The sequence below is a fragment of the Blennius ocellaris genome, assembly GCF_963422515.1.
Source record: "Blennius ocellaris genome assembly, contig: SCAFFOLD_177, whole genome shotgun sequence".
Lineage (NCBI taxonomy): Eukaryota > Metazoa > Chordata > Actinopteri > Blenniiformes > Blenniidae > Blennius > Blennius ocellaris.
This window is the reverse complement of record NW_027661864.1, coordinates 32840-56250: the sequence shown is the minus strand read 5'-3', so window position 1 is coordinate 56250 and position 23411 is coordinate 32840. Positions and strand designations below refer to the sequence as shown.

The window sequence follows — 23411 nt, the reverse complement described above, 5'->3', positions numbered from 1 at the left end:
AATACAGACCAACATCCAACCTTCCTTTATTTCTAAATCCTGCAGGAAGTAGTTTCAGTCACTGTGTGTCAATATCAAAGGTTCCCGGTCCTCTTTGATCTCCCTCCATTAGAATATTGGATCATAGGAGACTGTGTCCCCCCTACCTTACCTCACCTTACCTCACTCAACAACATGGAACAGTGGGCAGTGCCGAAGGTGGGGTTTCAGGATTCTCAACTGCAGTCTGGCCCCACCCCACTTTGCACCACCCACAATTTTAAGTACACTCAGGGGCGTCTACACCAGGAACCTGGTTCACCTGAACCAGATGTTTCTGGTGTGTCTTCCACACCAGGAACCTGGTTCACCTGAACCAGATGTTTCTGGTCTGTCTTCCACATCAGGAACCTGGTTCACCTGAACCAGATGTTTCTGGTCTGTCTTCCACATCAGGAACCTGGTTCTCCTGAACCAGATGTTTCTGGTCTGTCTTCCACACCAGGAACCTGGTTCACCTGAAACAAATGTTTCTGGTCTGTGGACCACACCAGGAACCTGGTTCTCCTGAACCAGATGTTTCTAGTCTGTGGACCACACCAGGAACCCGGTTCTCCTGAACCAGATGTTTCTGGTCTGTCTTCCACACCAGGATCCTGGTTCACCTGAACCAGATGTTTCTGGTCTGTCTTCCACACCAGAACCTGGTTCACCTGAACCAGATGTTTCTAGTCTGTGTACCACACCAGGAACCTGGTTCTCCTGAACCAGATGTTTCTAGTCTGTCGTCCACTCCAGGAACCTGGTTCACCTGAACCAGATGTTTCTGGTCTGTGGACCACACCAGGAACCTGGTTCACCTGAACCAGATATTTCTGGTCTGTCGTCCACTCCAGGAACCTGGTTCTCCTGAACCAGATGTTTCTAGTCTGTCGTCCACTCCAGGAACCTGGTTCACCTGAACCAGATGTTTCTAGTCTGTGTACCACACCAGGAACCTGGTTCTCCTGAACCAGATGTTTTTAGTCTGTCGTCCACTCCAGGAACCTGGTTCACCTGAACCAGATGTTTCTGGTCTGTGGACCACACCAGGAACCTGGTTCACCTGAACCAGATGTTTCTAGTCTGTCGTCCACTCCAGGAACCTGGTTCACCTGAACCAGATGTTTCTGGTCTGTGGACCACACCAGGAACCTGGTTCACCTGAACCAGATGTTTCTGGTCTGTGGACCACACCAGGAACCTGGTTCACCTGAACCAGATGTTTCTAGTCTGTCGTCCACTCCAGGAACCTGGTTCACCTGAACCAGATGTTTCTGGTCTGTGGACCACACCAGGAACCTGGTTCAACTAACCAGATGTTTCTGGTCTGTGGACCACACCAGGAACCTGGTTCAACTGAACCAGATGTTTCTGGTCTGTCGTCCACTCCAGGAACCTGGTTCACCTGAACCAGATGTTTCTAGTCTGTCGTCCACTCCAGGAACCTGGTTCACCTGAACCAGATGTTTCTGGTCTGTGGACCACACCAGGAACCTGGTTCAACAAAATCAGATGTTTCTGGTCTGTCGTCCACACCAGGAACCTGGTTCACCTGAACCAGATGTTTCTGGTCTGTCGTCCACTCCAGGAACCTGGTTCTCCTGAACCAGATGTTTCTAGTCTGTCGTTCACTCCAGGAACCTGGTTCACCTGAACCAGATGTTTCTGGTCTGTGGACCACACCAGGAACCTGGTTCACCTGAACCAGATGTTTCTAGTCTGTCGTCCACTCCAGGAACCTGGTTCACCTGAACCAGATGTTTCTGGTCTGTGGACCACACCAGGAACCTGGTTCAACTAACCAGATGTTTCTGGTCTGTGGACCACACCAGGAACCTGGTTCAACTGAACCAGATGTTTCTGGTCTGTCGTCCACTCCAGGAACCTGGTTCACCTGAACCAGATGTTTCTAGCCTGTCGTCCACTCCAGGAACCTGGTTCACCTGAACCAGATGTTTCTGGTCTGTGGACCACACCAGGAACCTGGTTCAACAAAATCAGATGTTTCTGGTCTGTCGTCCACACCAGGAACCTGGTTCACCTGAACCAGATGTTTCTAGTCTGTCGACCACATCAGGAACCTGGTTCACCTGAGCCAGATGTTTCTAGTCTGTCGTCCACTCCAGGAACCTGGTTCACCTGAACCAGATGTTTCTAGTCTGTCGACCACATCAGGAACCTGGTTCACCTGAACCAGATGTTTCTAGTCTGTCGTCCACTCCAGGAACCTGGTTCACCTGAACCAGATGTTTCTGGTCTGTGGACCACACCAGGAACCTGGTTCAACTGAACCAGATGTTTCTGGTCTGTCGTCCACTCCAGTAACCTGGTTCACCTGAACCAGATGTTTCTAGTCTGTCGTCCACTCCAGGAACCTGGTTCACCTGAACCAGATGTTTCTGGTCTGTGGACCACACCAGGAACCTGGTTCAACTGAACCAGATGTTTCTGGTCTGTGGACCACACCAGGAACCTGGTTCAACTGAACCAGATGTTTCTGGTCTGTCGTCCACTCCAGGAACCTGGTTCACCTGAACCAGATGTTTCTAGTCTGTCGTCCACTCCAGGAACCTGGTTCACCTGAACCAGATGTTTCTGGTCTGTGGACCACACCAGGAACCTGGTTCAACAAAATCAGATGTTTCTGGTCTGTCGTCCACACCAGGAACCTGGTTCACCTGAACCAGATGTTTCTAGTCTGTCGACCACATCAGGAACCTGGTTCACCTGAGCCAGATGTTTCTAGTCTGTCGTCCACTCCAGGAACCTGGTTCACCTGAACCAGATGTTTCTAGTCTGTCGACCACATCAGGAACCTGGTTCACCTGAACCAGATGTTTCTAGTCTGTCGTCCACTCCAGGAACCTGGTTCACCTGAACCAGATGTTTCTGGTCTGTGGACCACACCAGGAACCTGGTTCACCTGAACCAGATCTTTCTGGTCTGTGGACAACACCAGGAACCTGGTTCACCTGAACCAGATGTTTGTGGTCTGTCTTCCAGACCAGGAACCTGGTTCACCTGAACCAGATGTTTGTGGTCTGTCTTCCACACCAGGAACCTGGTTCACCTGAACCAGATGTTTCTGGTCTGTCGTCCACTCCAGGAACCTGGTTCACCTGAACCAGATGTTTCTGGTCTGTGGACCACACCAGGAACCTGGTTCACCTGAACCATATCTTTCTGGTCTGTGGACCACACCAGGAACCTGGTTCACCTGAACCAGATGTTTGTGGTCTGTCTTCCACACCAGGAACCTGGTTCACCTGAACCAGATGTTTCTAGTCTGTCGTCCACTCCAGGAACCTGGTTCTCCTGAACCAGATGTTTCTGGTCTGTCTTCCACACCAGGAACCTGGTTCACCTGAACCAGATGTTTCTGGTCTGTCGGCCACACCAGGAACCTGGTTCACCTGAAACAGATGTTTTCAGCCAAAGAACACAATATCAGCCAAAATAAATCAATTTAGTCTCCATGAAAGGAGGTGAAGTCACAAAAGTAAATTCCTCACTGGTTGCATGAAACAGACAGAAACAGGACACGTGTGAAGGGAGAGGAAGATACACTGGGAGTGAAACAGACAGAAACAGGACACGTGTGAAGGGAGAGGAAGATACACTGAGAGTGAAACAGACAGAAACAGGATACGTGTGAAGGGAGAGGAAGATACACTGGGAGTGAAACAGACAGAAACAGGACGCGTGTGAAGGGAGAGGAAGAGACACTGGGAGTGAAACAGACAGAAACAGGATATGTGTGAAGGAAGAGGAAGATACACTGGGAGTGAAACAGACAGAAACAGGACGCGTGTGAAGGGAGAGGAAGAATCACTGGGAGTGAAACAGACAGAAACAGGACGCGTGTGAAGGGAGAGGAAGATACACTGGGAGTGAAACAGACAGAAACAGGACGCGTGTGAAGGGAGAGGAAGATACACTGGGAGTGAAACAGACAGAAACAGGACGCGTGTGAAGGGAGAGGAAGATACACTGGGAGTGAAACAGACAGAAACAGGACGCGTGTGAAGGGAGAGGAAGATACACTGGGAGTGAAACAGACAGAAACAGGACGCGTGTGAAGGGAGAGGAAGATACACTGGGAGTGAAACAGACAGAAACAGGACACGTGTGAAGGGAGAGGAAGAGACACTGGGAGTGAAACAGACAGAAACAGGACACGTGTGAAGGGAGAGGAAGATACACTGGGAGTGAAACAGACAGAAACAGGACGCGTGTGAAGGGAGAGGAAGAGACACTGGGAGTGAAACAGACAGAAACAGGATACGTGTGAAGGGAGAGGAAGATACACTGGGAGTGAAACAGACAGAAACAGGACACGTGTGAAGGGAGAGGAAGATACACTGGGAGTGAAACAGACAGAAACAGGATGCGTGTGAAGGGAGAGGAAGATACACTGGGAGTGAAACAGACAGAAACAGGATACGTGTGAAGGGAGAGGAAGATACACTGGGAGTGAAACAGACAGAAACAGGACACGTGTGAAGGGAGAGGAAGATACACTGGGAGTGAAACAGACAGAAACAGGACACGTGTGAAGGGAGAGGAAGATACACTGGGAGTGAAACAGACAGAAACAGGACGCGTGTGAAGGGAGAGGAAGATACACTGGGAGTGAAACAGACAGAAACAGGATACGTGTGAAGGGAGAGGAAGATACACTGGGAGTGAAACAGACAGAAACAGGACACGTGTGAAGGGAGAGGAAGATACACTGGGAGTGAAACAGACAGAAACAGGACACGTGTGAAGGGAGAGGAAGATACACTGGGAGTGAAACAGACAGAAACAGGATATGTGTGAAGGAAGAGGAAGATACACTGGGAGTGAAACAGACAGAAACAGGACACGTGTGAAGGGAGAGGAAGATACACTGGGAGTGAAACAGACAGAAACAGGACACGTGTGAAGGGAGAGGAAGATACACTGGGAGTGAAACAGACAGAAACAGGACGCATGTGAAGGGAGAGGAAGATACACTGGGAGTGAAACAGACAGAAACAGGATATGTGTGAAGGAAGAGGAAGATACACTGGGAGTGAAACAGACAGAAACAGGATATGTGTGAAGGAAGAGGAAGATACACTGGGAGTGAAACAGACAGAAACAGGATATGTGTGAAGGAAGAGGAAGATACACTGGGAGTGAAACAGACAGAAACAGGACACGTGTGAAGGGAGAGGAAGATACACTGGGAGTGAAACAGACAGAAACAGGATATGTGTGAAGGGAGAGGAAGATACACTGGGAGTGAAACAGACAGAAACAGGATATGTGTGAAGGGAGAGGAAGATACACTGGGAGTGAAACAGACAGAAACAGGATATGTGTGAAGGGAGAGGAAGATACACTGGGAGTGAAACAGACAGAAACAGGACGCGTGTGAAGGGAGAGGAAGATACACTGGGAGTGAAACAGACAGAAACAGGACGCGTGTGAAGGGAGAGGAAGAGACACTGGCAGTGAAACAGATGCATCACAGGCCGAACAAGTGAGAGGAGATGAAGATCACATACGAATACAAAATAAAACAAGAAGTACAGAAACACACAGATGAAGACAGTCCTGACGGTCGTATCTTTAAAAAACATCTTCTAATAGCTGCACATTCCAGTAACTTTCCTCACAATTCTCCATCTCTTCTGCTGTCTTGCTCTAAGATGGTTGTACACATTTGCAATATTCATACATAAATGCTGAAATGTTTGAATCCTCCCACCAGGGCCCTCACAACTGTCAAATTATAAATCTGTGTTCAATGATTCACACCTCTACTCTGTTCTGTCCAGGCGCAGCTAGTTTAGGTCTTAGATGAACTGCTCGAAAGAGAAACCCCTTGCAGGCCCCCGAGCTGCGAAATAATCCAGATGACGATGATGATGATGACGAAGCTCGCCTTTCATTTGGCCGTCTTGCTGCCTCTGGCTGGTCCGATGTTCTGAGCTGCTCTGTCCAGAGCAACCTGTCGGATGGTGGAACCGAACTGCAGCGAGCTCACAGTTTCTACCACGTCGGCTGCGTCCGGGCTCACATTGATGAACACGCAACACTGCAGAGGAGAGGAGTCAGAGAGGGGAGGGGTCATAGAGGATGAGGTGTTAGAGAGGGGAGGGGTCAGAGAGGGGAGGAGTCATAGAGGGGAGGAGTCATAGAGGGGAGGAGTCATAGAGGGGAGAGGTCAGAGAGAACGAGGTGTTAGAGAGGGGAGGGGTCAGAGAGGGGAGGGGTCAGAGAGGGGAGGGGTCAGAGAGGATGAGGCGTTAGAGAGGGGAGGAGTCATAGAGGGGAGAGGTCAGAGAGAACGAGGTGTTAGAGAGGGGAGGGGTCAGAGAGGGGAGGGGTCAGAGAGGATGAGGTGTTAGAGAGGGGAGGAGTCATAGAGGGGAGAGGTCAGAGAGGACGAGGTGTTAGAGAGGGGAGGAGTAAGAAAGCATATTCCTCCTCTAACATCAGATTATAGAGCATCTTCCTCCTCTAATCCAGATTATAGAGCATCTTCCTCGAACATCAGATTACAGAGCATCTTCCTCGAACATCAGTTAATAGAGCATCTTACTCCTCTGATCCAGATTATAGAGCATCTTCCTCCTCTAATCCAGATTATAGAGCATCTTCCTCGAACATCAGATTATGGAGCGTCTTCCTCTAACAGATTATACAGCATCTTCCTCCTCTAATCCAGATTATAGAACATCTTCCTCCTCTAACATCAGATTATGAATGAATATAAAATTGATTTAAAAGGGACAATGTACAGTTAAAACATAAATGTTGCCATTTGATGCACTATACCAGATTGTAGCTTTAAGCTAATTTGCATCTGTAGTCCCTTGGCAGGTCACAAAAATACAACACAGTAACAAGACAGATTAAACAGTATACAGGGATAAAACACCACAACAACGTGGCTACACACGTCTGCGTGCAACTCCCCCCACCTCCCTCATCCCACCCACGCCCACACCCACACACACAAAAAGAAGTCTACGGACCAAATTAGTGGTTGCAGAGCTGAGCAGCTTTTAACAGATTTTTGAGGTTAGATTTGAAGACTCTAAGAGAGCTACTGCCCCTTACGGCGTCAGGTAAGGTATTCCACTGGTTTGTGGCTCTTACAGAAAAAGCAGATTGCCCCGCTACAGTGCGGCGAAATGGTATGGTACAATCTCGTATGGAGGATATTCTAGTGGATCTGATGGAATTTGACGAGCGAGCGTGGATAAAAACACATAATGGCTGTGGGGCCAAACCATTTAAAATTTTATAGACCATACACAAATTGGTGACTAACCTAAAATTCTCAAAGCTCAATAACTCATGTTTCTCAAGTATCCTACAATGATGATAACGAATTGGCTTTTTGTCCAGTGTTTTTAAAGTTTGTTTGTATAAAGACTCCAGAGGTCTCAAAGTAGATTCACCAGCCTGCCCCCTGCAGGTGATACAATATGACATGCGGGACAGAATCATGGCGTGCATAAATATCTTGGCTGCATCCAGAGAGAGACAATTTCTGATGTGTTTAAAATTAACTAAATTGTATTTTATGGTTTTAACCATTTTTTTGACATGTTTCTTAAAATTTAAATTTGGATCCAGAAACACGCCAAGATATTTAAATTCAGTAACTATATCAATTCGTTCACCTTTAATGAGAATCTCAACATCAGGGATTTGTACCATGGTTTTAGAAAAAAACATACATTTTGTTTTGTTTACATTTAAACTCAAACATGATTGATCAAGCCAAAGAGTGATTCTCTCCAGTGCAGTTGTTAACTTAGCAGCTGCTAAGTCAGCTGTTTTAGCATGTACATGAACAACAGTGTCATCTGCGTACATCTGCAGATCGACATCAGCACACTGTTCAGCAAGATCATTAATATAAAGACTAAATAATAAAGGACCTAATACAGATCCTTGTGGGACTCCCATAGTACATGTCCTGTAACTGGATTGTGCATCACAGACTTTAACACATTGCCTCCTGTTTGATAAATATGATGACATCCAAGCCAGAGCTCTAGGCGAAAAATTCAATTTAGAAAGTTTTGATATTAAGACTGGTTAACTGTATCAAATGCTTTACACAGGTCTAAAAATACAGCACCAACTACTCCTCCTTTATCAAGCCGTGATTTAATTTGCTCTATTAAATGTAAGGAGACAGTCTCGGTTGAATGGTTCGCTCTAAAACCAAATTGCATACAATGTAGACCAAAATTGCTGGTGTTAAGAAATGAGGTCAGTTGTTCAATGACAACCTTTTCAGCAATTTTTGAAAATACTGGCAGTATGCTTATAGGTCGATAGTTACTAGCTTCAAGGCGGTCTCCAGATTTAAAAACAGGTGTGACAATGGCACATTTCCAGTCCTCAGGAAAAAGACTACGTTTAAAAGAGAGATTAATTAAGTGAGTGACAGGACAGGATAAAATATCCTTATGTGACTTAACAAACTTGGTGTCAAGAAACCTTCTGGTGCAAAATACATTGAAATGTAAAAAAATTCAATAAAAAACCCTCAATCCAAAGTCCAAAAATCAATGTTTTCTTTGAAATGTTGACCATTTGCTGGATGGTTTGTCCTGATTGGAGCATCTTGAGGACCAGTTTTGGCCCATGAGCCTAATGTTTGATAATACGTCAAAGATATGCGACCTTTGTGGCCAAAGAACCATTTATGACTTTACAACAAATAAAGCTTGTCTTGAGTCTCAAAATACGTTTAACTTTTCAAATCAAGATAACAAGGCTTCAGAATTTCAAATAATGAATGTTTAACTATATTTAAGAAAACTGTACTTTATCAATGAAGAGCTGCTGACATTTTATGATTGTATTAACAGTTTTAGCCATTTAACCATTTCCTTTGTTTGGCAGTATGTGATACACGTTTAATATCAGAAACTGCTCAACTACCTTTTTATTTATGAGCCACTTTGTCACTTCAAACGTCATTAAATATAAAACAATACAAATAACTTTGGGAAAGCTATAGGAAGTCCAATAACCGGAGATTGGCGGTTCGAATCCCACTCTATCCAAGTCAGTGTCGTTGCCTTGCCCATGAAGACATGGGCAAGGCACTTTACCCACGTTGCCTCGTATGCATGGGTATGAATGGTGCAAAATGGCAGCCACGCCTCTGTCAGCATGCCCCAGGGCAGCTGTGACTGCAGCGTAGCTTCCCACCACTGGTGGGACTGGCGTGAAGGAATAATGCTTTCTGTATGAGCTTTGAGTCAGCCTGAAAAAAAGCACTATATAAATCCAGGCCATCATCATCATCATAGGGTTAGTTAAGATGTGGGACTGACCTGATGTTGACTCCAGGCGTTTTCCTACATCATGGTGTACGTCTTCCCCGAGCCAGTTTGTCCATAAGCCAGTATGCAGACGTTGTATCCGTCTACACAGGAGGTTATCACTGGGAGCATTCCTGAAAACACCTCCTCCTGTCAGCAGAGGGAAGAACACTGTCTGATAATCAGAGCAAGAACACAAGGACAGACTGCTTGATGTTTAGGAGTCAGAATTTGTTCAGACAAAGGGCTGTGGGAAGTTGGTTTAATAGATTTTTACGCATCAGTCTACACCACAAACTACGCCACTTCACTAAAACTCAATAAAATTGCAGATGCTTCATAAATATGCTGTGTGTTTTTCTGTTTTCTTTTTCCTGTGTTTCCCTCCCCTTGTGTGTCTATGGTGGGCGGAGTCGACATGTCATGCACTGGAGCTGGGTGGAACACCTGAAAGCTTCATCATCGCCTCCTCCATAAAGCCTCTAGATCGCTCTTCCCTCATTGCCAGATCGTCGGTTTATCAAAGTGGTACTCTGCTCAGCCAGCTCAGCTTTTGGAAAGGAAACCTTTGTGCCCTTTTGGACCTCATTGGTGCTAACTTGGGTTTTTTCCTCCTCTGTTCAGACACGGTGTGTGCTGCCCGAGTTTCAGATCTCCAGTTCTCGACTCCAGCTGCCTGACTCCCACTTGGACTCAAATCGCTCCTGTAGATCCATAGATTCCAATTAAGAACTATTCTACTCTCTGCAGTCCGACTCCTGTCAGCTTTTGGATCCTACACACACCGCAAGCCATAACAAGAAGACTCTAACCAGCTCTTGGCAGTTGCATCTCGTATTGTGAAGGCAGAAAATAAACATTTGGAGCAGCTGAGTTAGCACAACTTTGTTCATTAGTTTAAACTGCTCTGTAGCTCAGTAGGATTTTACTCCAAGCTGTTGTCCTGTCTGTGTTCCCTCGCACGCAGGAGAGGACTGATCTCCCGGGAAGAAGGAGAAAAAACAGTAAGTCAGAGTACTACAAACCTTGAAAATGGATCAACAGTAATTTATTACAAAAGACAGAAATACTGGGCTAACAAAGATTTGTCTTATACTTAGCCGATAAACGCGAAGGAAAACAGCCAAGGATGAAACAGGTCAGCACAGCACAAGGAGGAAATGGACAGAGAGAGCGTCTTCTGCTGCAAGCAGAAGTTAAACCCGCGCTTCGCTCTCTCCCCTCTTCCCATTGGCCGCCGATAGAGGGGGCGTCAGTGACGTAATCTCCGTCACTGAGCAGACTAGTTTCCTATTGGTAAACCTTCACACAGACAGAAAAAGACTTCATTTCCCATAATGCACTCAGTAACTTTCCACAATCTACAGCCCAAAACAGTCATCCCGTCGGCATTTTAACAGTTTTTATAAATCAACACAACAAATATCACAGTTCGGAGGTCATGCAAACATCATAACCCTTTGAAATACCTATAAGTAAAAACAATCAATATCTGCAGAACACATGTATTTTTCCTGTCTACATTTTTATTAGGTGTTACCGGGAAAAACGCTGAGATAATTGGTAGGTTTTCAAAACCTGCTGCTACTTGATCGACTAATTTGTATTCATCAGGCACTCCTCTTGGCACTCCTATTGCATCTATATAAGTCGGATCTGATTGTCCTCTCCAATCTCTTTTGCGACGTTTAAAAATGACTTTTTGGTGCACCTGAGTGCGTTGTATTAGAGTAGAAATTTGATCTATGTTTAAAGGCAGGACTTTTACTGGAATTATTAAAGTTACAAATGCACATAAACCTCTAGCCTGTCTTGGGAGTCCATCATAAATTTTATTTGATCCACACCACCACCATACATCTGACCTAGCTAATGGCGTGAAATCAACGGGAACTTGAAGTGTTTTTTCACACCAAGTTGAATCAAGTGCTCCTAATTCGTGTTCAACTTTGTCAGCAATTACTTTAATACAGGTGAAGTTTTGTTTAGCCACTATGCTATGAAATAGGGGTTTAAGTTTAGACATTGTAGTTATGGGAAAAGTTTCATCCCATTTCTTACAAGTTTTACTAGGTATAGTTTGATTCATTAAGTTGACTATACAATTTGAGTTTACTGGAGCCGGCACTATCTTAAGTAGAGGTCGAGCATGCATACACACCAAACATGACCCTTTAATTGTGTCCTGAGAGATTTTAGCAGCCTGCTCTGCCATTAGCAACCAATTATTTTCATCACCTGAGATTCCTGTTGTTATTTTGAAATATTCATCTACTTCTTTAACTTGATTAATGGTCTTAATTCCTAATTTTTTTGCTGCTGGAGACATCCAAGCTTTAACTCCTATTTTATTTTGGCAGAGGTAATCACACAATTTTATTGGGAAAGCTACATCTCCCTTATCTCTCAATTCCCATAGGAGGAAGTCCCAACACACTCCAAAATCACCTTTAGGGAAACCAGGGGGGAAAATAGTACGGTTGTTAGTTAAATCTACCTTAATTTCTATTGATTCACTATTTGAAGTTGGTGATTTTAGCGTGATAATCGACCTATGATACCTAGCATATGTAGTGGTTGTCCGACTCCGCCAATCTGCACCCACATCGTCTGCTACCAGGTTTCCCCTTGCCCCCATTAGTCCAGTATTTGTCATATACCAACGTCTACTGTGTCGTCCCAATTGTCCCAGAAAACGTAATTGAGTGGGTTGGATGGCTATAGTGGTGATCCTATTTATAGGCAGGAATATTTGTGGAATAGTGAGATGGTACTCCCCACCACTATTTCTACTACAAAGGTCATTTGTGACTCGTCTTTTAGTTCTTATTAGTGTAGCTGATGTAAGTGTGTTTACCTGCTTCACATTCGTTAGAGAACTAATACCTTTACCTGCGGGATGAGTGGGCGGCGACATGTACAGAAACCAGGGTGTTAAGACAATTAGTAATGCAAGTATTAATCTATATAAACATTTCCATGATCCACACATACTGGACCTCTGGCTATGACCAGAACCTTCTAACAGTTTTTTCAGCCACTTCATCCTCTGTTCTTCTGTGAAGATGAATTCTTGTTTAATTCTTTCCGTCTTTCTATATCAGTGCTGCTCCTTTGATCCTTCGTGTTGTGCAATGTTTTGCGATCTCCTGACCGGCTTGAACCTAACAATGTTTTCTCTAAATAACAGGGGTTGTGTATTGCACCCCTGGGGCTCTTCCGTCGTCGGTGTCGTCGCGATGATTTCCTCCTGGTGCCGATTCTGCGTAGGATGCTCCTTCGTTGTCACTTGGCCCCTCCTGGTCGTCGGATTCCCAGTCGTTGTCAGGAATGATGATCTCTCTCTCTGGTGGATCTGCCTTGGCGCAGTGACGAAGATGGAACCACCCTCGATGTCCTTCGACCCTCACGGCGTGTCATGTCTTCTCCGTCACCTGGAAAGGGCCGTACCACCTTGGATTCAGCCAGTGGCGTCTGAACCTTTTCACCCACACCCAGTTGAGATCTCTGGTATCAGCACCTTTGGGCAGCGGACCGGGATTCCTGCAAGCAGCACAAAACTGGACAGCGTCTGTTAGTACAGTCCAGTATTCAGGACTAAACACCGGTAGTGAAGCATGCGCGTCGGGCTGTGGTATGTCTCCGGCCGGAAGACGATAGCCACGCCCTGTGTGTAACTGGAACGGAGTCAACCCACCTCGTCCTGCTTGTGGTGTGTTTCTCATATCATGAAGAACAATGGGAAGAGCTTCCAGCCAGGTCAGATTTGTGCCTGTAATTACTTTAGCAAGTTTCTGTTTTAAAATGCCGTTAGCTCTTTCAACCAAACCTTGACTCTGAGGATGATAAACTGAGCCATATTTATGTTTGATTCCAAAATGTTCTTCCACTTTTTTCAAGTCATGGTTTTTAAAATGTGTTCCATTATCTGATCTAATCACTTTTGGCAAACCATGAACTGGCACATAATTAGTGATAAGCTTTTGTATCACTTCTGCAGCTGTTTCCTTGGCTGTGGGATATGCACTCACCCAGCCAGAGAATACATCCACCATCACCAGCATATACCTCATTCCTTTCACTCTATATTCTTTTCCCATATCTGTGTAATCAATCACTAATGTGTGTCCTGGCCCTTCTGGGAGAGGAAATATACCTGGAGATGTTTTAAAGCCTGGTTTTACATTCATTTTCCCACATATCTGGCATTGAGATAAAATTTCTTGCACTTTTTCTTTCAAATATGGTAAAAACCAGGGTGAAAGTCTTGTCATTGTTGTATCTTTATTTACATGCGTCTTCCCATGAGCCTCCATGATTACTCTATGGGCAATTTCTAGAGGGAGAACAACTTTACCGTCGGGAGTTCTCCAAATGCCGTCGGCTTCTGCGACTGCTTCCTTTTCCAGCCACACTGATCTTTCCCATGGCGACGCCCTCTCTTGGAGTATTCTAAGGTCACATTGGGTCATTGTCTGAGTCTGTCTCTCATCAGTTTGTTTATCCAAATCAATGTCTTCTGTCTGTTCTGTCATTACCAACAAAACATCATGAGGTGCAAAACATGCTGCACTTTTAGCAGCGACATCGGCTGCATTATTGCCTAATGAGTCCTCATCTGTTTTTCCTGTATGAGCTGCGCATTTTCTTACTGCGAGCTCCAAAGGCAACATAATAGCATATGCAAGTCTCTGTACCAAGTCTGAATGTTTACATGGTGTCCCTGATGTCGTTTTCCAGTCAACTCTTGCCATCTTAGTCAGTTCCCTGGTGCATAGTCCAAAAACGTACATTGAATCAGTTACAACTTCTCCTCTCTGACCTTCTAGTAGTTCTAATGCTTTACACACTGCTTTCAATTCTGCTCTCTGTGCTGACATTCTTTCTTCATCATCTAAACTTTCAGCAACTACTGTTTTCCAATCTCTTCCTTCTCTTTCCACAACCGCAAAACCTGCTTTTAACATTCCTTTCATCATGTCCCTATGACAACACCCATCCACATACAAAACTCTTCTGTCCCCTAAGAGTGGTTCTGTTTTCAAGTCTAGCCTGAACTTTACATCTCTCTCAACTCGCGGGGCACAATCATGTATGGGAAACGATCTCACTCCTGACACTGCAAGATCATCTGGGGCTTGGAATGTTATGTGTGGTTGCAGAATAGTTTTTCTCAATCTTTGTGTGCGTAAGGCTGTCATAGAGAATGCTGTTGAGTCTATGTATGCAATTACTCCATGATCTGACAGAATGGTCAATGAATGACACATGACTATGTGTGCTGTTTTAACAATAGCCTTAGCAATAGCCGCAACTGCTCTAGTGCATGGAGGTTGAGATTTCTCTGTGGTGTCAAGTTTTGCGCTATAATAACAAAGAATCGCTCTGTCATTTACAGCCTTACCATTCCCTCTCTGTTGAAACAAAACTGCGTTAATAACACCGTTTTGTTCAACAACTTCTAGGTAGAATGGTTTACAGTAGTCTGGGGTTACCAAAGATGCACTTTGGCCAACCGCTGTTTTTGTTTGTATGAAAGCTAATTCAGCTTCCGTCGTCCAAATTAGTGGTGCTTTTAAATCGTTGTAGCCTGCAGTTGTCTAAGTGGGTCAGTAAGAGTAACAAAGTCTGGAACATGTGATCGATGGAAATTGAAAAGTCCAAGCAATGACATCATTTCCTGAACTGTCTGAGGCTTAGCAAGCTGGAGCAAGGAGGAGACCTGTGCTGTTGTCAAACTGCGTCCTAACGGAGTCAGTTGTCGTCCAAGAAATGTTACTGACTGACGACAACATTGCAATTTCTTTTTGGAAACTTTGTATCCATGATGAGCGAGACGCTCTAAAATGGAGTGAGTTGCTTGCAAACAAGCAACCGGCGTTTGAGCCGCGATCAAAATGTCATCAACATACTGTACAACTTCCACTCCTTCTGGCAGTGGGACATCTTCCAAAGAAGATTTAAGCAAAGAATTGAAGATGCCTGGTGAATTCATCATACCCTGAGGTAAACGAGTATATGTGTATTTACATCCTTCAAAGGTAAATGCGAAAATATCTCTGCTGTTGTCATGTAAAGGTACAGTAAAAAATCCGTTAGCCAAATCAATAACTGAAAACCAAACATGTTCTGGCTTGAGCATGTTAAGAATCACAAGGGGGTTTGGCACTGGTTCCAATGGAGTGGAACATATGGCATTAATATCTCTGAGATCATGTACCAAACGATATGAGCCATCTGGTTTCTTTACAGGGAGTAATGGCGTATTGGATTTAGAATATGTTGGAATCAATACTCCTGCATTTTTCAATCCTTCAATAGTGTCTTTAATTCCTGTTGCTGCTTCTGGTTTCATGTGGTACTGAGGTTTGTAAATGTGTGCTTGGGAAAATGATAACTGCACAGGAGGAACGTTAAGTACACCCACATCAAATGAATGTTTTGACCACAAACTGTCAGGCAAAGTAGATAACATGTGTTCACTTGATGGATGATCTGTTTTCTCCTGACCATGAAACCTTTCCAAATCTGTGTCTGCAGGTGTTACTGTGTTGGTATTTGAGCCTATGATTTTATAGTACATAAGTGATGGAGAATAATGTACACATGAAATCTGTGTAGGTACCCAGTCAACTGCTGCTACTGCTTTTCTACACATTGGTCCCAAATTTTTTGCCTCGCTTTTTACACCTACTGCCAACGAGCAATGAGGCACAGATGTATCTGACATCATGTACCAGGTAAGCTGAGAAGGTGACAAATTAGCAACTGCGGCAACTCCTTCCGGTCCCACTATTATGTCTGACATATGTACAATCGAATCAATGGAGGAGGAACAAACGTCCCATCGCTCCTGATACGTTTCATCAGAGTCCCGACAATAATAGAGTGTAACATGAGATGGGTCAGGAGGAGGCACATATTGTCCACACGCATCAATCCATGGTTTCCATTGATAGAAAAAATGCATAAGTCCCAAAGTAGATGGGGTCTCAGGTTCCAACAACAACCAATAAATGTGGGCGGGATCAGCTGATTCATCAGGTACAGCAAACGGATGCAACGCATACAGGGAGCAGTCCACATCTGGACTTGTTGTATTCACCACTGTACCGTTTGGCAAAGTCACAATAATCCCATCAGCGGAACAAGAAATCAAAGCTTTTAACTTAACAAGCAAATCTCTTCCACAAAGCGGGCGGGGACACGAATCAGTAATCAAAAATGCATGAGTCAATTTTTGTCCATTACATGAAACTACAGTTTCCTTTGACAGTGGTAACGATTGTTTCTGTCCCGACACCCCCACCACAGAGACTGTAACAGAAGAAGGAGCAGGTGCTACATCAGAGGGTAATGTTGAAAGCCCTGCACCTGTGTCTACCAAAGCTTCCACTTGTTTACCTCCTACTGTCAAAATCATACGTGGTTCCACTGTCAGGGGCGGGCATCCCTATTGTGGATGTTGTTGTGAATACTGCGGAGCCATCAGTGGTGCCGGAGCCACATGAGGTACCAGGGATCCCTGTTGCTGATTACGGGAATGAAACGAGCCACCAGCCCATGGGCCAGAGGGTTGAGACACATAAGGCTGATGTTCAGCAGGCGCCTGAAGGCAGTTGCGAGCCCAATGTCCTGGTTGTCCACAAATAAAACAATCATCACTATCATCACGTGGACCTCTCTTTCCTCTACCACGACCACGAAAACCACCTCTCTGTCGAAGCCTATTCTGGTAGGGCAGTTGTTGTTGATAGCTCACTGGTTGCATTGCCATAGCTCCAAATGGGTGTAGTGAACCCGGCTGAGAAAATGGCTCCTGAGGCTGAACTGCCTGAACAACCTGTTTTACTTTCCCCTGTTTGGGCTCTAAAGCCTTAGCCTGAGCCTCCTTCAACTGAAGTTGCAACAACATGTTAGTAGCGGAAGCTGTAGCTTCTGTCGTCTTAGCTGTCTTCTCTCTGTATCTATCTATGGCATGTGTTAATGAGGCAGAAAAGTGCACATGTGACGCACTCAAAGTTGTGACTTCATCTCTCAACTTTTCTGCAACAGAAGCTGGCAATCCGGACAACACTGCTTGTCTGAAAAAAATAACAGAGGCCCTAGAGGGATCACCTTGAGGAATTTCACCTGTCACAGTTTCCCATTCATCAACAACTCTCTGTAAATAAACCAATCCTGATTCTTTTTCCCCTAGTGGTAATTTAGCAACTGCTGCTTGAGACCACTGTGTTGGAAACCTTTCCCTAACCTCCTGAAACAGGTTTCCTCTATGGTGGACAAGTGGAGCGTGGTGAGGAGAACCAGCGCTTCCTGCTGCCACTTCTATGTCATTCAGCACTGAAGATGTCACACCTGCTCGAGCCAACAAAGCCCTTATATCACCCATAGCCAAGCTAGTCCCTGATGTGATGTCCATTAATTTCTTACACCACGCCACGCCTCCATGCATAATAGACGGTAAGCGTAACAAAAGTCCTGACACGTCAGCCTCTGAGTAAGGTTTAAACTTTGGCGGGTCACCAGGTGTGGAGGGGAGTAGAGGAAGGACATTAGTTACTACTTCTTCCACCTCCGCACCGTCTTTACTGCGTGTCTCCCATCCTCCATCTTGATTTATGTCACTTGAATTGTATGCCTGTTGTTTTGTCTGTAGACGTGTGCGTGTAGCCACCGGTTGTTCTACAGGCTTAGTCTGTATACCTGTCACTTCCATCTTCACTGTCACATCATCACTTCCTGTCACAGGAGTAACTGACCACAGTCCTGATCCAAAACCTCTGGAAAAAGAACCTTTTCCTGGATCACTTCCACCTTCTGCTCCTCTCAGCAGAGGGGAACCGCACTCTGATCTTACTCTCCTGTCATCACAGCTACCACTTCTCTGATCACTTGCCACACCCCTATTTCCTGCATATTTTCTCTCACTTTCTGCCTTTTGTCTCCTTTCTTCAATCATGATTCTATTCCACTGGCTGCGACTACATTCATTCAACTGAGCCTTTTCTTGTGCTAAAGCATGAGCTTCAAACTCCTTCAGACCAGATGTATGTAATGCCTGCTCAACTCTCTCCAAGTCCGTTAAAATGTCAGAATAGTCAGACTGCAGTCTTTTTAAGTAGTCAAGTCCATAGTTTTTGAGTCTGCCCTGTGTTTCTGTCACTGATCCAGTTAACGCTCTGTCATCGTCCTTGCAATCGTCTCCTAACGACCTGTCTTCAAACTGTTCACGTTTGTGTGTGAAATGTTCAGGTTTGAAAAAAGTGTCAGATGCTCTCTGCCTATTTTGAGGTGGTTTGGCACCACCTAGTAGTTCATCTTCGTCATCTGAGGGAGTAATTTTAATTTTCCCTTGACCACTTATTTGCCCATCAAATGCAATCACTGGATAAAGGCTTTGAGTTGGGGGAGGTGTCGATGAGATCAAAAATGGATTGTTAGGGGAAAATTTTGACTTGTCAGAGTGAGGTGTGGATGTCTGATAAGGTGGCGGCAGTGCGGTGAGGGTTGATGCTTGTGCAGAACCAGAAAACGCTTCATTTTCTTTTGTGGAAGGTTCTCGAAAAGACGGACCCTTATATACGGGCGTCTGACTATGTGGAGGCTCCTCATCGGTGTGAGCTCCTTCTACTCTAGCCATGGCCTCTGTGATCGACAACAGGACTGATTTGCGGACAGAAGATACATTCGTTTTCTCAATGTATTTGCCTTCTTTTGAAAATATTGACTTTTTAACAAGTTCCTTTTCAATTTGCAGTCTGTAATGAGTCAGAGCTGCTTGTTCAGCGTTTAGCTGTATTTTAAATCTACTCAAGAATGGTCCTGTGTCATCTGTTGTCGGCCACCATGGCTGTTTCTTCTCTGCTTTCTCAAATTGTTTTAATCTGAGTTTGAGAGTTTCTGGTCTCTGTACGTTATCTGGAGAGTACAGGAATTTCTTCACTGCCTCCCATGTTGCACTAAATGTGGCCATGATTCTGTTTCTAATCACCACTTTGTATCACACAAAAATATATTGCCACACTTCGTTGCCTTCGCCAGTAGAGGTCAATGCCGGTAGTATCAATCCGGAAACGGAATCTTCTACATAGGATCAGAAATCACTATGCGCCGTAACCCTGGGAGTTAACCTCAGATTGGATACTACTTTTTCTACTGTTGATAAAACAACGACAGAACTATACCAACCCACAATATCCCCACAGAAATGTGTGTTTTCAGGACATGAGCCTGGTGCAAGACACACACGAACCTCCCCACACAATCCCTTTATGTTAATAAAATATGAAGAAGAGAGAAGAGAAGAAGAAAGAGAAATTTTTTTTTTTTTTTTTTTAATTAAAAAATTAAAAAAAAATTAAAAAATTAAAAAATTAAAAATAACTGCAGTTTACTTAATCAGCGCCTCCTAAACTATCGCGTCCCAGACGCGGACCAAGTTTGCCAGTAATACAACTCCAAACTTGGCAGGTCCCAAACCTTTTTTTTATAGTTTCTTCTTGAACTTAAGACTATTGAATTCTTCAGAATCTTGTTTAAAGTTCCCCGAACTTTTTAATTATTGTATGAGACTTTAAAATCTCTATTTAACGTACCCAGTACGGTTTTTTGTTTCGGACTTATAGATCCTAAGGTCCCTGACCTCAAGCCCCAGGCTTCGAAAAAACACTTTTAAGTACTTTTTCCTTCAGCGTGCCCCAGGCACCTGGGATATAAAAAACTGTATAATCCACTCTCAAGTTTTTAAACTCTAATATATTTTTTACAGTTTATTCTATAATTTATTTTTTACCGTTTATTCTATAATTTAGCGACTATCGAACGGCCTTTAACACCACGTGCTACAGAGCCAATTTTATCGTGTCCAATGGGCAGTTATTCGGTTAAACAGGAAACTGCCACCTTTTTCCAATATTCCCGGGATGGCTCCACAGCACGTCGGTTCGAAAGCTGTCGTTCAAAAGACTAATGCGTCCTTTCTTCCCTTTAGTTGAAAATCCTGTTCGTGACGCCAATTTGTCCTGTCTGTGTTCCCTCGCACGCAGGAGAGGACTGATCTCCCGGGAAGAAGGAGAAAAAACAGTAAGTCAGAGTACTACAAACCTTGAAAATGGATCAACAGTAATTTATTACAAAAGACAGAAATACTGGGCTAACAAAGATTTGTCTTATACTTAGCCGATAAACGCGAAGGAAAACAGCCAAGGATGAAACAGGTCAGCACAGCACAAGGAGGAAATGGACAGAGAGAGCGTCTTCTGCTGCAAGCAGAAGTTAAACCCGCGCTTCGCTCTCTCCCCTCTTCCCATTGGCCGCCGATAGAGGGGGCGTCAGTGACGTAATCTCCGTCACTGAGCAGACTAGTTTCCTATTGGTAAACCTTCACACAGACAGAAAAAGACTTCATTTCCCATAATGCACTCAGTAACTTTCCACTATCTACAGGTCAAAACAGTCATCCCGTCGGCATTTTAACACTGTGCTACATGCTAAATAGTTTCAGGCTCACACACCAGTGATGCTACATGCTACACATGATTAAATTATGGCTGATACATTCATTTAAATCTATGGAATAGTAATTCAATCCGTGGAAACTAGCCGTTACCTGTGTGCTGCTGGAAGTGTAGACTTTGTCAAACTGGAACTTTTTTTTACTTCCTTTCTGAACAAGCACCACTTCCTGGTCGTGGGTGGTCTCGAGACAGCTGGAGGTTGTGTCGCTCTTCCTGCAGCGACAGAACACCCGGATGTTTCCCTGCAGCTCCAGTACCTTGTTGTACAGGCTCTTCCTCTCTGCTGCCTCCCTCCTGTAGAGCGATCGCAGCTCCTCCACCTCAGCTGCTCCCTCCAGCTCCACTTTGGTCAACCTCCCTATGGAGCCCTTCAGCTGCTCCAGCTGGTTCCTCATGTCAGCCAGAGCTTGATGGACAGTGGCCTTGAGCTTCTTGTTGGAGACATTCAGTGTACGGGTCAGGTGGCCCACCTGGAGGAGCTGGGCAGGGTCCAGGGTGGGCTGGGAGACCGCTTTGGCTGGAGAGACAGCAGGAGCTCGGCTGTTCAGGAGGGATCTGATCTTCTCTCTTGCTTGCTGCCGGTCAGCTTCCAGCTCAGCCATTCTCTGATTGAGGTGCTGGACAACGTCAGTGAGGTAGCGCACCTCTCCCACCAGGTAGCTGTTCTTCTGGAGGAGACTGTCTGCCTCTTTCTCTTTAATCTGGAGCTTATTCATCAGATCCCCGATGGCACGGTCCCTCTCCAACAGCGCCCTGCTGGGTGGAAGCAAGATGTTCAGGTGCAACATAGAGGCAGACACAAGCAGCAACACCAAACACCGAATTATGTGTTGGTTTGAACACACACTGGTCTTTCTGCGTGAAGTTTGCATGTTCTTCCCTCGGTACTCTGGCTTCCTCCCACAGCTCAACAAGATGCACAGGAGTTTAATTGGTGACCCTAAAAATGCCTGTGTCTGTGGTTGTTTGTCTCTTTGTGTTTACCCCAAGGTGCTTCCAGCCCTCGCTCAGAGTTAGTCTTCATTTTAACACATTAATGACAAAAAAAAAAAATAGCGACACTAGTACCAGCGGTCTGATATTGCACAGCATTCTCATACTTGTTAAAGATCACCAATGCAACCCTGTGAGTATTATGTGATGTCATGGATCAACGGCATCATCAGCAGGCAGACAAGAGAGGACTAGAGATGTCAATGGTTTGGAGATTCTTCAATATTAGTATACTTTAACATTAGTATAGTAGTACACTGGAGCTTCAAAGCTGATGGAGGTGTGTGTATCATGGAGGTGGTTCAAGGCAACACATAGCTTTCACATATTGTTTGAGTATAGAGTAAATATTAGACTTAATGGCATTAATAAGTACTTGTATGGACAAGTAGCTACAGTTTAGTACTCATAATTATACTTTTGAAAAAAAATTAGTTTTGGTACATCTCTTCAAAAAATGATTGATTTTTCTCCTTCATAGCCACCGACTGCATAATCAAACTAGCGAACATCAGGAAGACAAAAACACCACGAAATGTGATGAAGAATTTAGTGGTTATTGGTCAAATCACCTGAGAGGACCTCCATGTTGTAAAGTGTGAATTTATGGCATTCGGTACTCACTTAAGTCAAATGACTCACAATGAACACAATTTCTGTGCTTTGAATTGTTGATTTTGTGAGTTATTTACATTTTGATTGATTGTATGATTTATCACAATTCATTGAAAGCAGATTCACAGCAATTTTGTTCATGTTTTATTTGATTCACTTCCCAATGAACAGCCTACATCATCTATTTGTGCCACTAAATTATTAAGCCCTATTGATGGTGCAAAAAACTAAAACTCGAGTCATGAAGGATTCTCAAATATAGTGTGGCGCTGACAATGTTCAAACAAAAAGAAAAATGTTGACTTTGTTGCACAGAAGTTTGTTATATTTGACACACGAGCACAGAGTGATGTGTATCCCCTCCACGCACCGTGCAATACAACTCCATTCAAAATAAACCAACAAAGAAATAAAAATGAACAAAAACAAACTAGCACACCAACTGGAACACAGAACTATGACACGTAACCATGGCAATGGCCAAGCAAAGTCATGGAAAGCATTTTCTGCCATCCCCAGCATCCAATGGCATTATTATAAGTAAATAGTTGGTGGGGAAAGATTTAATTTCAGGTCTAGTGACAGCACTGACTTTCAAAGTAAAGTGGTTGCTCCACCTTTTAGCCAAATTATAACAGCCACATAGTAAAAAATATTGAAGCCTGAAAATAGCTGATCCCAAAAAAAGTAAAGTAAAAAAAAACATAATTATTGGGAACTGAACCAAGTCAAGACGTTTCACAAATGAAAGTTATACCACTGAACTCCAACCACTCCGACCATAACCCTAGTTTACCACTAGTTACCTTCAGTTTCTCAGCTAAAATAAGAGTTTGAAACTCATACTCGCATATAATTGACCTAATTAATGTTGATTCTCAACTGCTAACAAGCAGATGTTTGTGACGACTCACTCTGGTTCTGTGAAGCAGTGCCT

General features: G+C 44.4%; 1 protein-coding gene across 1 annotated transcript in view; it reads right to left on the bottom strand.

Moving 5' to 3' along the window:
• Positions 1 to 9383: 9383 nt before the first annotated feature.
• The window catches only part of LOC308148704 (uncharacterized protein), a gene marked incomplete at both ends in the record, with an annotated part of 29214 nt that continues 15186 nt past the window's right edge, over positions 9384 to 23411 (bottom strand). Inside the window, 2 exons of the mRNA XM_080522214.1 lie at positions 9384 to 9497; positions 20959 to 21619. Of these exons, the coding sequence (XP_080378340.1) occupies positions 9384 to 9497; positions 20959 to 21619 (775 nt within the window). The remainder of the gene's footprint in view (positions 9498 to 20958; positions 21620 to 23411) is intronic.